Source organism: Rutidosis leptorrhynchoides, chromosome 4, assembly GCF_046630445.1.
Source record: "Rutidosis leptorrhynchoides isolate AG116_Rl617_1_P2 chromosome 4, CSIRO_AGI_Rlap_v1, whole genome shotgun sequence".
NCBI lineage: Eukaryota > Viridiplantae > Streptophyta > Magnoliopsida > Asterales > Asteraceae > Rutidosis > Rutidosis leptorrhynchoides.
In genome coordinates, this window is record NC_092336.1 from 383,195,522 (window position 1) to 383,213,719 (window position 18,198).

The 18,198-nt window shown below is 35.4% G+C and overlaps 1 protein-coding gene across 1 annotated transcript; it reads right to left on the bottom strand.

Annotated features, from left to right (window-relative positions):
* Positions 1 to 8,130: 8,130 nt before the first annotated feature.
* LOC139841879 (uncharacterized) lies at positions 8,131 to 12,008 on the bottom strand. Its single transcript, XM_071832070.1, has 3 exons — positions 11,765 to 12,008; positions 10,383 to 11,612; positions 8,131 to 9,866 (listed from the first exon to the last, which is right to left on the bottom strand). The coding sequence occupies exons 1-3, from the start codon at positions 12,006 to 12,008 to the stop codon at positions 8,131 to 8,133; spliced, it is 3,210 nt and encodes a 1,069-aa protein (XP_071688171.1).
* Between the last annotated feature and the right edge of the window lie 6,190 nt (positions 12,009 to 18,198).

Here is an 18,198-nt window from a genome sequence, read left to right on the forward strand (position 1 = left end):
CCCGCCTCCATACAACAGGCATGTAGAATGGCTCACAAACTAGTGAACCAGATTGAAGAAAGAATTAAAGAACAGACTGCTGAAGAGGCCAATGTGAAGCAAGTCAAAAGAAAGTGGGAGGAAAACGGTGATAAGAATCACCAATACAACAACAACAGCAATTACAACAATAATCGTAACAATTATCCCAACAATCGCAACTACAACAAACGGCCCAACAACAACAACAAAAACAACAACAACAGCAACTACAACAATCATCCCAACAACAATAATAACCGCAACAACAACAACAATCAGAAGCAGCTATGCCAAAGGTGTGAAAAGTATCACTCGGGGTTCTGCACCAAATTTTGCAACAAGTGTAAAAGAAATGGTCATAGCGCAGCGAAGTGTGAGGTCTATGGACCAGGGGTTAATAGAACAAAAGGAACAAATGGTGTCGGAACGAGTAATGGCGGAGCAAGTAGTGTCGGAGCAAGTTATGCCAATGTAGTTTGTTATAAATGTGGAAAACCGGGCCACATTATTAGAAATTGCCCAAACCAGGAGAACACGAATGGACAAGGCCGCGGAAGAGTTTTCAATATTAATGCGGCAGAGGCACAGGAAGACCCGGAGCTTGTTACGGGTACATTTCTTATTGACAATAAATCTGCTTGCGTTTTATTTGATTCGGGTGCGGATAGAAGATATATGAGTAGAGATTTTTGTGCTAAATTAAGTTGTCCATTGACGCCTTTGGATAATAAATTTTTACTCGAATTAGTAAATGGTAAATTAATTTCAGCAGATAATATATGTCGGAATCGAGAAATTAAACTGGTTAGCGAAACATTTAAGATTGATTTGATACCAGTAGAGTTAGGGAGTTTTGATGTGATAATCGGTATGGACTGGTTGAAAGAAGTGAAACAGAGATCGTTTGTTACAAAAATGCAATTCGCATTATACGAGAAAAAGGAAAACCCTTAATGGTGTACGGAGAAAAGGGCAACACGAAGATACATCTTATTAGTAATTTGAAGGCACAAAAACTAATAAGAAAAGGTTGCTATGCTGTTCTAGCACACGTCGAGAAAGTACAAACTGAAGAAAAGAGCATCAATGATGTTCCCGTCGCAAAAGAATTTCCTGATGTATTTCCGAAAGAATTACCGGGATTACCCCCACATCGATCCGTTGAATTTCAAATAGATCTTGTACCAGGAGCTGCACCAATAGCTCGTGCTCCTTACAGACTCGTACCCAGCGAGATGAAAGAACTGCAAAGCCAATTACAAGAACTTTTAGAGCGTGGTTTCATTCGACCAAGCACATCACCGTGGGGAGCTCCTGTTTTGTTTGTCAAGAAGAAAGATGGTACATTCAGGTTGTGTATCGACTACCGAGAGTTGAACAAACTTACCATCAAGAACCACTACCCACTAACGAGAATCGACGACTTATTTGATCAACTACAAGGCTCGTCTGTTTATTCAAAGATTGACTTACGTTCTGGGTATCATCAAATGCGGGTGAAAGAAGATGATATTCCAAAGACTGCTTTCAGAACACGTTACGGTCATTACGATTTTATGGTCATGCCGTTTGGTTTAACTAATGCACCAGCTGTGTTCATGGACCTTATGAACCGAGTGTGTGGACCATACCTTGATAAGTTTGTCATTGTTTTCATTGATGACATACTTATTTACTCAAAGAATGACCAAGAACACGGTGAACATTTGAGAAAGGTGTTAGAAGTATTGAGGAAGGAAGAATTGTACGCTAAATTTTCAAAGTGTGCATTTTGGTTGGAAGAAGTTCAATTCCTAGGTCACATAGTGAACAAAAAAGGTATTAAGGTGGATCCGGCAAAGATAGAAACTGTTGAAAAGTGGAAAACCCCAAAAACTCCGAAACACATACGCCAGTTTTTAGGACTAGATGGTTACTACAGAAGGTTCATCCAAGACTTTTCCAGAATAGCAAAACCCTTGACTGCATTAACGCATAAAGGGAAGAAATTTGAATGGAAGGATGAACAAGAGAAAGCGTTTCAGTTATTGAAGAAAAAGCTAACTACGGCACCTATATTGTCATTGCCTAAAGGGAATGATGATTTTGTGATTTATTGTGACGCATCAAAGCAAGGTATCGGTTGTGTATTAATGCAACGAACGAAGGTGATTGCTTATGCGTCTAGACAATTGAAGATTCACGAGCAAAATTATACGACGCATGATTAGGAATTAGGCGCGGTTGTTTTTGCATTAAAGACTTGGAGGCACTACTTATATGGGGTCAAAAGTATTATATATACCGACCACAAAAGTCTTCAGCACATATTTAATCAGAAACAACTGAATATGAGGCAGCGTAGGTGGATTGAATTGTTGAATGATTATGACTTTGAGATTCGGTACCACCCTGGGAAGGCAAATGTGGTAGCCAACGCCTTGAGCAGAAAGGACAGAGAACCCATTCGAGTAAAATCTATGAATATAATGATTCACAATAACCTTACTACTCAAATAAAGGAGGCGCAACTAGGAGTTTTAAAAGAGGGAAATATAAAGGATGAAATACCCAAAGGATCGGAGAAGCATCTTAATATTCGGGAAGACGGAACCCGGTATAGGGCTGAAAGAATTTGGGTACCAAAATTTGGAGATATGAGAGAAATGGTACTTAGAGAAGCTCATAAAACCAGATACTCAATACATCTTGGAACGGGGAAGATGTACAAGGATCTTAAGAAACATTTTTGGTGGCCGGGTATGAAAGCCGATGTTGCTAAATATGTAGGAGAATGTTTGACGTGTTCTAAGGTCAAAGCTGAGCATCAGAAACCATCAGGTCTACTTCAACAACCCGAAATCCCGGAATGGAAATGGGAAAACATTACCATGGATTTCATCACTAAATTGCCAAGGACTGCAAGTGGTTTTGATACTATTTGGGTAATAGTTGATCGTCTCACCAAATCAGCACACTTCCTGCCAATAAGAGAAGATGACAAGATGGAGAAGTTAGCACGACTGTATTTGAAGGAAGTTGTCTCCAGACAGGGAATACCAATCTCTATTATCTCTGATAGGGATGGCAGATTTATTTCAAGATTCTGGCAGACATTACAGCAAGCATTAGGAACTCGTCTAGACATGAGTACTGCCTATCATCCACAAACTGATGGGCAGAGCGAAAGGACGATACAAACGCTTGAAGACATGCTACGAGCATGTGTTATTGATTTCAGAAACAGTTGGGATCGACATCTACCGTTAGCAGAATTTTCCTACAACAACAGCTACCATTCAAGCATTGAGATGGCGCCGTTTGAAGCACTTTATGGTAGAAAGTGCAGGTCTCCGATTTGTTGGAGTGAAGTGTGGGATAGACAGATTACGGGTCCGGAGATTATACAAGAAACTACCGAGAAGATCATCCAGATTCAACAACGGTTGAAAACCGCCCAAAGTCGACAAAAGAGCTACGCTGACATTAAAAGAAAAGATATAGAATTTGAAATTGGAGAGATGGTCATGCTTAAAGTTGCACCTTGGAAAGGCATTGTTCGATTTGGTAAACGAAGGAAATTAAATCCAAGGTATATTGGACCATTCAAGATTATTGATCGTGTCGGACCAGTAGCTTACCGACTTGAGTTACCTCAACAACTCGCGGCTGTACATAACACTTTCCACGTCTCGAATTTGAAGAAATGTTTTGCTAAAGAAGATCTCACTATTCCGTTAGATGAAATCCAAATCAACGAAAAACTCCAATTCATCGAAGAACCCGTCGAAATAATGGATCGTGAGGTTAAAAGACTTAAGCAAAACAAGATACCAATTGTTAAGGTTCGATGGAATGCTCGTAGAGGACCCGAGTTTACCTGGGAGCGTGAAGATTAGATGAAGAAGAAATACCCGCATCTATTTCCAGAAGATTCGTCAACACCTTCAACAGCTTAAAATTTCGGGACGAAATTTATTTAACGGGTAGGTACTGTAGTGACCCGAACTTTACCATGTTTATATATATTAATTGAGATTGATATTTACATGATTAAATGTTTCCAACATGTTAAGCAATCAAACTTGTTAAGACTTGATTAATTGAAATATGTTTCATATAGACAATTGACCACCCAAGTTGACCGGTGATTCACGAACGTTAAAACTTGTAAAAACTATATGATGACATATATATGGATATATATATATATAGTTAACATGATACTATGATAAGTAAACATATCATTAAGTATATTAACAATGAACTACATATGTAAAAACAAGACTACTAACTTAATGATTTTTAAACGAGACATATATGTAACGATTATCGTTGTAAAGACATTTAATGTATATATATCATATTAAGAGATATTCATACATGATAATATCATGATAATATAATAATTTAAAATCTCATTTGATATTATAAACATTGGGTTAACAACATTTAACAAGATCGTTAACCTAAAGGTTTCAAAACAACACTTACATGTAACGACTAACGATGACTTAACGACTCAGTTAAAATGTATATACATGTAGTGTTTTAATATGTATTTATACACTTTTGAAAGACTTCAATACACTTATCAAAATACTTCTACTTAACAAAAATGCTTACAATTACATCCTCGTTCAGTTTCATCAACAATTCTACTCGTATGCACCCGTATTCGTACTCGTACAATACACAGCTTTTAGATGTATGTACTATTGGTATATACACTCCAATGATCAGCTCTTAGCAGCCCATGTGAGTCACCTAACACATGTGGGAACCATCATTTGGCAACTAGCATGAAATATCTCATAAAATTACAAAAATATGAGTAATCATTCATGACTTATTTACATGAAAACAAAATTACATATCCTTTATATCTAATCCATACACCAACGACCAAAAACACCTACAAACACTTTCATTCTTCAATTTTTTTCATCTAATTGATCTCTCTCAAATTCTATCTTCAAGTTCTAAGTGTTCTTCATAAATTCTACAAGTTCTAGTTACATAAAATCAAGAATAGTTTCAAGTTTGCTAGCTCACTTCCAATCTTGTAAGGTGATCATCCAACCTCAAGAAATATTTGTTTCTTACAGTAGGTTATCATTCTAATACAAGGTAATAATCATATTCAAACTTTGGTTCAATTTCTATAACTATAACAATCTTATTTCAAGTGATGATCTTACTTGAACTTGTTTTCGTGTCATGATTCTGCTTCAAGAACTTCGAGCCATCCAAGGATCCGTTGAAGCTAGATCCATTTTTCTCTTTTCCAGTAGGTTTATCCAAGGAACTTAAGGTAGTAATGATGTTCATAACATCATTCAATTCATACATATAAAGCTATCTTATTCGAAGGTTTAAACTTGTAATCACTAGAACATAGTTTAGTTAATTCTAAACTTGTTCACAAACAAAAGTTAATCCTTCTAACTTGACTTTTATAATCAACTAAACACATGTTCTATATCTATATGATATGCTAACTTAATGATATAAAACCTGGAAACACGAAAAACACCGTAAAACCGGATTTACGCCGTCGTAGTAACACCGCGGGCTGTTTTGGGTTAGTTAATTAAAAACTATGATAAACTTTGATTTAAAAGTTGTTATTCTAAGAAAATGATTTTTATTATGAACATGAAACTATATCCAAAAATTATGGTTAAACTCAAAGTGGAAGTATGTTTTCTAAAATGGTCATCTAGACGTCGTTCTTTCGACTGAAATGACTACCTTTACAAAAACGACTTGTAACTTATTTTTAAGACTATAAACCTATACTTTTTCTGTTTAGATTCATAAAATAGAGTTCAATATGAAACCATAGCAATTTGATTCACTCAAAACGGATTTAAAATGAAGAAGTTATGGGTAAAACAAGATTGGATAATTTTTCTCATTTTAGCTACGTGAAAATTGGTAACAAATCTATTCCAACCATAACTTAATCAACTTGTATTGTATATTATGTAATCTTGAGATACCATAGACACGTATACAATGTTTTGACCTATCATGTCGACACATCTATATATATTTCAGAACAACCATAGACACTCTATATGTGAATGTTGGAGTTAGCTATACAGGGTTGAGGTTGATTCCAAAATATATATAGTTTGAGTTGTGATCAATACTGAGATACGTATACACTGGGTCGTGGATTGATTCAAGATAATATTTATCGATTTATTTCTGTACATCTAACTGTGGACAACTAGTTGTAGGTTACTAACGAGGACAGCTGACTTAATAAACTTAAAACATCAAAATATATTAAAAGTGTTGTAAATATATTTTGAACATACTTTGATATATATGTATATATTGTTATAGGTTCGTGAATCAACCAGTGGCCAAGCCTTACTTCCCGACGAAGTAAAAATCTGTGAAAGTGAGTTATAGTCCCACTTTTAAAATCTAATATTTTTGGGATGAGAATACATGCAGGTTTTATAAATAATTTACAAAATAGACACAAGTACGTGAAACTACATTCTATGGTTGAATTATCGAAATCGAATATGCCCCTTTTTATTAAGTCTGGTAATCTAAGAATTAGGGAACAGACACCCTAATTGACGCGAATCCTAAAGATAGATCTATTGGGCCTAACAAACCCCATCCAAAGTACCGGATGCTTTAGTACTTCGAAATTTATATCATATCCGAAGGGTGTCCCGGAATGATGGGGATATTCTTATATATGCATTTTGTTAATGTCGGTTACCAGGTGTTCACCATATGAATGATTTTTATCTCTATGTATGGGATGTGTATTGAAATATGAAATCTTGTGGTCTATTATTATGATTTGATATATATAGGTTAAACCTATAACTCACCAACATTTTTGTTGACGTTTTAAGCATGTTTATTCTCAGGTGATTATTAAGAGCTTCCGCTGTCGCATACTTAAATAAGGACGAGATTTGGAGTCCATGCTTGTATGATATTGTGTAAAAACTGCATTCAAGAAATTTATTTTGTTGTAACATATTTGTATTGTAAACCATTATGTAATGGTCGTGTGTAAACAAGATATTTTAGATTATCATTATTTGATAATCTACGTAAAGCTTTTTAAACCTTTATTGATGAAATAAAGGTTATGGTTTGTTTTAAAATGAATGCAGTCTTTGAAAAACGTCTCATATAGAGGTCAAAACCTCACAACGAAATCAATTAATATGGAACGTTTTTAATCAATAAGAACGGGACATTTCAGTAACCCTTATATACTAAAACACATGGCCAAATTTGTAGTTTTAGTTATTTCCGGTTGTAGTTTTGCGTTTACGTTCACACTACAATACGTCCCTCAACTTCGCCTCAATTTACACAACAACCCTTCAAGTTTACACTTTTTCAGTGGTAGAAAGTGTAAACATATAATTTTATTAAAATAAAAGAAACTAATTCCCCCGAATTTATAACGGGCCCTATCTTCTCGCTCGGTGCGAGTTAAATTTTTCCGAGACTACCGTTCAACTCGAAAAAGTCTCACGAACCCAACGGGACTAACTATACGCAAAACAGACACTTTTTAAAAAACGCTTAACACAACGACAGCCCGTATATTTCTGTTCGCCGCAAGTTAAATTTTTCCGACAGCACCGTTACACTCGAAATTTTTTTTTTTTTTTAACGAAAGGAAACTAACTACGTTCGAAACGGACACTTTTTAAAAACGCTTAAGACAACGACATCTAAAACGGCACTTAAGACATGGGCCGTTTTCCCCTCTGTAAATACACAACGCTACGTTAAATATAAATACACAAGCCGAAAACCCCCGCCGCATCGCGCGGGCCAGATCCGGACTAGTTTGCATACTATTTTAGTAATTGTATACCTTCAAAAAAACTACAAATCGATAATATATAGGGTCAGAGTAGTTAAATTTAGTGGTGTTCTATACAACTTAAAAGAAAATTATAAATTCGAAAAATATATGAGATCCTATAATTAAATTTAGTGGTGTCCTACACAAAATCAAAGGATAAATTCTTTTTTTTAACGGCCAAAGAATGATATTGATTCAAATAAAAAAGCGATCCCTAGCAAGACGCTAAGGGAAAATTACAAAAGCATAGACAACCATGAGTTTCAATTTGAAACTAAATGGCCTCTATTCTTAATCCAACGAAAAGTAATTAATCTAATGAAATCGAATAAACTACTTTTACTACAAAACGAATCTTGGAAAACGACACCGTTCCGATAACGCCATAAAGCCCACAAAGAAGAAACCGTAACCGCAATGATTCGATTCTTGGAAGAAGGTTGTAAACGAACACCCTCTAACCAAGACAAAAAAGAGTCCCATGACGAAACTTGAGGCATACCACAATCGAGCCAAATCCGAATTCTGTGCCATAAATCACGAGCCAATTCACACTCGAAAAACAAATAATCTCTAGACTCAACCCCATTATTACAAGAAGGGCAAACAATAGAAGAAACGTCAATCCCCCTCGCGGATAGGATCCAACGAACGGGAAGAGAGTCTAAGCGAAAATGCCATAGAAATATATTAACTTTTATAGGAACAAAAGTATACCAAACCGTAACAACTTGTGAAGACGGAAGCAAACAACGATCAATAAAATGTCTAGCATTTTTAACTGTATAAGATCCGTCTTTGCTGATAGTGCACGTCCAAGAATCCGAGCGATCAAACAAAATCGGCTTACCAATAAGTTCGAGAAGATTATCAAGTAACATCTCGTTTCTCCCACTTAAGTTGGGCCTAACCCAATTAAACAACCAATTGCCATCAACCCATTTTTCTGAAATACACTCATTGGGGGCCAAATCTAAATGGAGAATTCTGTTAAAACGATATGAAAGAGGTTCGCTACCAACCCATAAATCATACCAAAAACGGATGTTACCACCGTTACCAATCAACATGCGAAAAATGTCATCCGGGAGCAACTTATCCTCTGTTACCTTTAGACAGGAAGCAACGATATTCGACCAAACAGAGGAGCTACTCGAATGAGTCCCATCAAAACATTGACCATGAATTGATTTAATAACGTTGACCCACATGTCGTTTGGATTCATTAAAAAGCGCCACCACCATTTAAAAATTAAGGCTAAATTAAAGGCTTTGAGGCTCCCTACATTAAGCCCACCTTTATCAAACGTGGCAAGAACTTTCTCCCATTTTACCCATGACATCTTTTTCACCGAGTTACTCCCCCCTCCCCAAAAGAATGTAGCTCGAATTGATTCAAGATGATTAAGAATAGTCTCAGGACATTTAAACATAGAGAACCAATAAATCCCTAAACTTCCCATAACTGACTTAACCAACGTCAATCTTCCACCCGCAGAAATAAGACTTGCCTTCCATGAAGATAATTTGGAACGAAATTTATCACATAATGAGTTCCAATTCGACACAAGTTTCATATTAGAGCCAATAGGAATTCCTAAATAAGTAGTAGTAAACGTACCTGCCCGAGTACCCGTGGCATTAGCTAAAGAAACCACTTCATAATCATCCACCCCAATACTGAAAACATGGGATTTATCAATATTCAACTTTAAACTGGAAGCTCTATAAAACACCTCCAATATGAGAAGAATACGTCTCAACTCAAGAGCACTCCAATCTGAAAAAATAATCACATCATCCGCATATAAAAGATGAGAAAGGTGAATATTCTCCGTACCTACTTTTAACCCACGTATAAGATTGCATTCCATGGCATGACGAAAAGCCAAATGGAGGCCTTCCATAACAATAATAAAGAGAAACGAGCTTAGAGGGTCGCCTTGTCTCAAACCCCTTTTCAATTCAAACTCACGGGTCGGAGAGCCATTAACTAGAACTGAAGTTCAAGCTGAATACAAGCAGCCCTTGATCAACAAGCACCATTTACTGCCGAAACCCAAGGACGATAACATATATAAAAGATATTCCCAGTTAACCGAATCATAAGCTTTTTCAATCCACTTTAAAAAGGAGCATCTTTTTATTTTTTCTTTTGTACCACGAAATAATCTCACTTAACATAAGAGGACCATCGAGGATCTGATGTCCAGAAATAAACGCAGTCTGAACCGGGCTAATAATCTTATCGATAACCCCTTAAAGACGATTGGTGAGAATCTTGGTGACCGTCTTGTAAAAACAACCAACCAAAGAAATGGGTCAAAATTCATTAATAAGCACTGGGTTATGACTCTTAGGGATAAGAGAAAAGAAGGCCGAATTTGCACCTCGAGGCATGGAACAAGAAGCGAAAAAACCTCTAATGTCCCTGCAAAAATCAAACTTTAATAATTCCCAAAAGTGTTTTAAAAACGAAACGAAATGTCGTCCGGACCCGGGGCTTTAGAACTACCGCAACACCACACCGCTCTTTTAATTTCCTCATCATAGACATCTAATTCCAAAACTGCCGCTTCTTCCTCTGATAAACAATTGTCCGGCCTGGGATTGCTAAAAATGAAATCAGAATCATGAGCATCAAATTTAGATTTAAAAAACTCATAAAATCTAGATTTAATGTCATTCGGATCGTCTAACCAAACCCCGTCCACAAGGAGACCTTGGATGTGTTGAATGCGACGTTTATGTTTAAGAGAACAATGAAAAAATTTGGAGTTTTCATCTCCCTCCACATCCCATTTAACTCTAGCTTTCTGGAGAGAATCAAGATCAATGAGTTTGGTTAAATCACTCTTTTCAGTAGCTAAGGAATTTCGTAACTCCACATCACCGAGACTAGCGGAACCCGAATCAATAATAATGTCTAACTCATCTATCTTTCCCGTGATCTCTTTCAACATCTTCGCTTCATTCGATCTAGCAGTGTGGATCCAACTCTTCAAATGACCTTTTAATAATCTAAATTTAGCCACAATATCTAGATTATGATCATTACTAATCGAATCCCACGCAAGCCGAACAGTAGCATCAAAATCTGGACGGGAGAACCAAGAATCAAAAATCTTGAAATAAGTCGGGCCAAAATCTACTTTGTCTTGAAATAAAAGAAGCGGAGAATGATCTGAATAACCCCGAGGTAGCACTAAGCCTTTCAAATCATGTAAAGCATTAAGCACATTATCAGTAATGAAAAAACGATCAATCTTACTGAATTTGCTACCCGTTTTATTACGCCAAGAATATTTCAACCCACCTAAAGGCACTTCATATAACGTGTTAGACTCAATGAAATCGTTAAATATGTTCGCATCTTGAGGGCAAAAAACCCACCCACACCGTTCATCTAAAGTTCTAACAGAATTCCAATCACCCATAAAAATATATTCGCCCGGATGAGACAGAGCAAAATTAGACAATTTCTCCCAAAGAATGCGTTTATCCGCCAACAGCTGAGGCGCATAAACATTAACCATAAATATATCCATATCAAGACGAAGCCATTTACCCTTGACTATAACGAAATTATCATCCCACCAAATATCTCTTCTAATAAAAACTTTGGGATCCCAAATAGAGATGATACCTCCTGAAAAACCTCTAGCCAAATTCAAAGCATAATCAAAATTGGGATTACCCCAAAAAGATCTGAGACGAAACATGTGTAATCGAGACAACTTAGATTCTTGAATAGCCAAAAATTCAACATTTAACTTGACACATAAATCATTTATCCATTTTCTTTTATCGAACATCAAAGACCCGCAACTATTTATAGACAAGATCTTCATGATAACCCAAATCTGCCAGAATCACGATTCAAAAAATTCTTATTACCTTTGATTGAGAACCCGAGAAGCTCACCAATACCAAAGATATCATCACTAAGATCAGTACTAAAATCAGCAACACATTCATGATTAAGTAATATGAAAGGGGTATGGCAATTAACCGATGGAACAGAACACATACTGACATTTTGATCGTGAGGTTGTGAGAATCCTGGTGGGTGAGTATCACTATGACTGCCTTCTATCGGTTTAGTCAAAACAGATGACACTTCTTGAAATGTCCCGTTCATATTGATTATAAACGTTCCATATTAATTGATTTCGTTGCGAGGTTTTGACCTCTATATGAGACGTTTTTCAAAGACTGCATTCATTTTTAAAACAACCATAACCTTTATTTTATCAATAAAGGTTTTAAAAACATTACGTAAATTATCAAATAATGATAATCTAAAATATACTATTTACACACGACCATTACATAATGGTTTACAATAGAAATATATTACATCGACATATGTTTCTTGAATGCAGTTTTTACACAATATCATACAATCATGGACTCCAAATCTTGTCCTTATTTTAGTATGCAACAGCAGAAGCTCTTAATATTCACCTGAGAATAAACATGCTTTAAACGTCAACAAAAATGTTGGTGAGTTATAGGTTTAACCTATATATATAAAATCGTAACAATAAACCACAAGATTTCATATTTCAATACCCATCCCATACATAGAGATAAAAATCATTCATATGGTGAACACCTGGTAACCGACATTAACAAGATGCATATATAAGAATATCCCCATCATTCCGGGACACCCTTCGGATATGATATAAATTTTGAAGTACTAAAGCATCCGGTACTTTGGATGGGGTTTGTTAGGCCCAATAGATCTATTTTTAGGATTCGCGTCAATTAGGGTGTCTGTTCCCTAATTCTTAGATTACCAGACTTAATAAAAAGGGGCATATTCGATTTCGATAATTCAACCATAGAATGTAGTTTCACGTACTTGTGTCTATTTTGTAAATCATTTATAAAAACATGCATGTATTCTCATCCCAAAAATATTAGATTTTAAAAGTGGGACTATAACTCACTTTCACATATATTTCCTTCCTCGGAAATAAGATTTGGCCACGGATCGATTCACGAACCTATACAAATATGTACATATATATCAAAGTATGATCAAAATATAATTACAACCATTTTTATTATGTTTTAAAGATTTGAGTGTATTAAGTCAGCTGTCCTCGTTAGTAACCTACAATTAGTTGTCCACAGTTAGATGTACAGAAATAAATCGATATATATATTATCTTGAATCAATCCATGACCCAGTGTATACACGTCTCAGGCTATATCACAACTCAAAGTATATATATTTTTGGAATCAACCTCAACCCTGTATAGCTAACTCCAACATTACTACATATAGAGTGTCTATGGTTGTTCCAAATAATATATATACATGGGTCGATATGATATGTCAAAACATTTGCATACGTGTCTATGGTATCCCAAGATTACATAATATATTAGAATACATGTATAATAAAATATAAGTTAGTTAGGATATGATTTGTATAGATTTGTTAAACATTTCCCGTAGCTAAAAAGATCAAAAATATCCAATCTTGTTTTACCCATAACTTCTTCATTTTAAATCCGTTTTGAGTGAATCAAATTGCTATAGTTTCATATTGAACTCTAATTTAAGAATCCAAACAGAAAAAGTATAGGTTTATAGTCGGAAATTTAAGTTACATGTCAATTACTAAAGAGGTAGTCATTTCCGTCGAAAGAACGACATCTTGATGACCATTTTGAAAAACATACTTTCACTTTGAGTTTAACTAAGATTTTTGGATATAGTTTCATGTTCATATGAAAAATCATTTTCCCAGAAGAAAAACTTTTAAATCAAAGTTTATCATAGTTTTTAATTATCCAAACCAAAACAGCTCCCGGTTTCACTACGACGGCGTATATCCAATTTTATGGTGTTCATCGTGTTTCCAGGTTTTAAATCATTAAGTTAGCATATCATATAGATATAGAACATGTGTTTAGTTGATTTTAAAATTCAAATTAGAAGGATTAACTTTTGTTTGCGAACAAGTTTAGAATTAACTAAACTATGTTCTAGTGATTACAAGTTTAAACCTTCGAATAAGATAGCTTTATATGTATGAATCGAATGATGTTATGAACATCATTACTACCTCAAGTTTTCTGGATAAAACTACTGGAAATGATAAAAATGGATCTAGCTTCAAAGGATACTTGGATGGCTTGAAAGTTCTTGAAGCAGAATCATGACACGAAAACAGTTCAAGTAAGATTTTCACTCGAAATAAGATTGTTATAGTTGTAGAAATTGAATCAAAGTTTGAATACGAATATTACCTTGAATTAGAAAGATAACCTACTGTAAATAACAAAGGTTCCTTGATCTTAGATTATTACTTGGAATGGATTAGAAAGCTTGGAAGTAAACTTGCAAACTTGGTAGTATTCTTGATTTTTATGAAACTATACTTATGGAATTTATGAAGAACACTTAGAACTTAAAGATGGAACTTGAGAGAGATTAATTAGATGAAGAAAATTGAAGAATGAAAGTGTTTGTAGGTGTTTTTGGTCATTGGTATATGGATTAGATATAAAGGATATGTAATTTTATTTTCATGTAAATAAGTCATGAATGATTACTAATATTTTTGTAATTTTATGAGATATTTCATGCTAGTTGCCAAATGATGGTTCCCACATGTGTTAGGTGACTCACATGGGCTGCTAAGAACTGATCATTGGAGTGTATATACCAATAGTACATACATCTAAAAGCTGTGTATTGTACGAGTACGAATACGGGTGCATACGAGTAGAATTGTTGATGAAACTGAACGAGGATGTAATTGTAAGCATTTTTGTTAAGTAGAAGTACTTTGATATGTATCTTGAAGTCTTTCAAAAGTGTAAGAATACATATCAAAACACAACATGTATATACATTCTAATGGAGTCTTTAAGTCTTCGTTAGTCGTTACATGTAAGTGTTGTTTTGAAACCTTTAAGTTAACGATCTCAATTAATGTTGTTAACCCAATGTTTATTATATCAAATGAGATTTTAAATTATTATATTATCATGATATTATGATGTATGAATATCTCTTAATATGATATATACATTAAAATATCGTTACAACGATAATCGTTACATATAAGTCTCGTTTCGTAATTCTTGAGTTAGTAGTCTTGTTTTTACATATGTAGTTCATTGTTAACACACTTAATGATATATTTAAATATCATTTTATCATTTTAAATATAGTGTATCAATATCTTAATATGATACATATGTATTTAGTAGACGTTATCATAACGATAATAGTTATATATATCATTTCGAGTTTCTTAACTTAGTAATCTCATTTCTTATGTATATCACACATTGTTAATATACTTAGTGAGATACTTACTCATCATAATCTCATGTCAACCATATATATATGTCTATATATACCACAACATGTAGTTTTTACAAATTTGTAACGTTCGTGAATCGCCGGTCAACTTGGGTGATCAATTGTCTATATGAAACTTATTTCATTTAATCGAGTCTTAACAAGTTTGATTGCTTAACACGTTGAAAACATTTAGTCATGTAAATATCAATCTCAATTAATATATATAAACATGGAAAAGTTCGGGTCACTACAGTACCTACCCGTTAAATAAATTTCCTCCCGAAATTTTAAGCTGTTGAAGGTGTTGATGAATCTTCTAGAAATAGATGCGGGGTATTTCTTCTTCATCTGATCTTCATGCTCCCAGGTGAACTCGAGTCCTCTACGAGCATTCCATCGAACCTTAACAATCGGTATCTTGTTTTGCTTAAGTCTCTTAACCTCACGATCCATTATTTCGACGGGTTCTTCAATGAATTGAAGTTTTTCATTGATTTGGATTTCGTCCAACGGAATAGTGAGATCTTCTTTAGCAAAACATTTCTTCAAATTCGAGACGTGGAAAGTGTTATGTACAGCCGCGAGTTGTTGAGGTAGCTCCAATTGGTAAGCTACTGGTCCGACACGATCTATAATCTTGAATGGTCTAATGTACCTTGGATTTAGTTCCCCCGTTTACCAAATTGAACAACGCCTTTCCAAGGTGAAACCTTAAGCATGACCATTTCTCCAATTTCAAACTCTATATCTTTTCTTTTACTGTCCGCGTAGCTCTTATGTCGACTCTGGGTGGTTTTCAATCGTTGTTGAATTTGGATGATTTTCTCGGTAGTTTCTTGTATTATCTCCGAACCCGTAATCTGTCTATCCCCCACTTCATTCCAATAAATCGGAGACCTGCACTTTTTACCATAAAATGCCTCAAACGGCGCCATCTTAATACTAGAATGATAACTGTTGTTGTAGGAAAATTCTGCTAACGGTAGGTGTCGATCCCAACTGTTTCCGAAATCAATAACACATGCTCGTAGCATGTCTTCAAGCCTTTGTATCGTCCTTTAGCTCTGTCCATCAGGTTGTGGATTATAGGCAGTACTCATGTCTAGACGAGTCCCCAATGCTTGTTGCAACGTCTGCCAGAACCTTGAAACAAATCTACCATCCCTATCAGAGATAATAGAGACGGGTATTCCATGTCTGAAGATAACCTCCTTCAAATACAATCGCGCCAACTTCTCCATTTTGTCATCTTCTCTCATTAGCATGAAGTGTGCTGACTTGGTGAGACGATTAACTATTACCTAAATAGTATCATAACCACTTGCAGTCCTTGACAATTTAGTAATGAAATCCATGGTAATGTTTTCCCATTTCCATTTTGGGATTTCAGGTTGTTGTAGTAGACCTGATGGTTTCTGATGTTCAGCTTTGACCTTAGAACACGTCAAACATTCTCCTACATATTTAGCAATATCGGCTTTCATACCCGACCACCAAAAGTGTTTCTTGAGATCTTTATACATCTTCCCCGCTCCGGGATGTATTGAATATCTAGTTTTATGTGCTTCTTTAAGTACCATTTCTCTCACATCTCCAAACCTTGGTACCCAAATTCTATCAGCCCTATATCGGGTTCCGTCTTCCCGAATATTAAGATGTTTCTCTGATCCTTTGGGTATCTCATTCTTCAACTTTCCTTCTTTTATAACCCCCTGTTGTGCCTCCTTTATTTGATTAGTAAGGTTGGTACGAATAATTATATTCATAGCTTTTGCCCGTATAGGTTCTCTGTCCTTTCTACTCAAAGCGTCGGCTACCACATTCGCCTTCCCCGGGTGGTATCGAATCTCAAAATCATAATCATTCAACAGTTCAATCCACCTACGTTGTCTCATATTCAGTTGCTTCTGATTAAATATATGTTGGAGACTTTTGTGGTTAGTATATATAATACTTTTGACCCCATATAAATAATGCCTCCAAGTCTTTAATGCAAAAACAACAGCACCCAATTCCAAATCGTGTGTTGTGTAATTTTGCTCGTGAATCTTCAATTGTCTAGACGCATAAGCAATCACCTTCGTTCGTTGCATTAATACACAACCGAGACTTTGCTTTGATGCGTCACAATAAATCACAAAATCATCATTCCCTTCAGGCAATGACAATATAGGTGCCGTAGTTAGCTTTTTCTTCAATAACGGAAACGCCTTCTCTTGTTCATCCTTCCATTCAAATTTCTTCCCTTTATGCGTTAATGCAGTCAAGGGTTTTGCTAGTTTGGAGAAATCTTGGATGAATCTTCTGTAGTAACCAGCCAATCCTAAAAATTGACGTATATGCTTCGGAGTTTTTTGGGGTTTCCCACTTTTCAACGGTTTCGATCTTTACCGGGTCCACCTGGATACCTTCTTTGTTCACTATGTGACCGAGAAATTGAACTTCTTCCAACCAAAATGCACATTTTGAAAACTTAGCGTACAGTTTTTCTTTCCTCAATACTTCTAGCACTTTTCTCAAATGTTCTTCGTGCTCTTGATCATTCTTTGAGTAAATAAGTATGTCATCGATGAAAACAATGACAAACTTGTCAAGATATGGCCCACACACTCGGTTCATAAGGTCCATGAACATAGCTGGTGTGTTAGTCAATCCAAAGGGCATAACCATAAACTCGTAATGACCATAACGCGTCCTAAAAGCAGTTTTTGGAATATCATCCTCCTTTACTCGCATTTGATGATATCTAGAACGCAAATCGATTTTCGAATAAACCGACGAGCCTTGTAGTTGATCAAATAATCGTCAATTCTTGGCAGTGGATAACGGTTTTTGATGGTAAGTTTATTCAACTCTCTGTAGTCAATACACAACCTAAATGTACCATACTTCTCCTTGACAAACAAAATAGGTGCTCCCCATAGTGATGTGCTTGGTCGAATGAAACCACGTTCTAATAGTTCTTACAGTTGGCTTTGCAGTTCTTTCATCTCGA

Coding starts and splice junctions, on each gene's coding strand:
- LOC139841879 (XM_071832070.1), bottom strand. CDS start 12,008: ATGAACGGGACATTTCAAGAAGTGTCATCTGTTTTGACTAAACCGATA. Junction 11,613..11,764: donor TCTCGGGTTCTCAATCAAAG/GTAATAAGAATT, acceptor TGGCTATTCAAG/AATCTAAGTTGTCTCGATTA. Junction 9,867..10,382: donor AAGAGCGGTGTGGTGTTGCG/GTAGTTCTAAAG, acceptor CTTGAACTTCAG/TTCTAGTTAATGGCTCTCCG.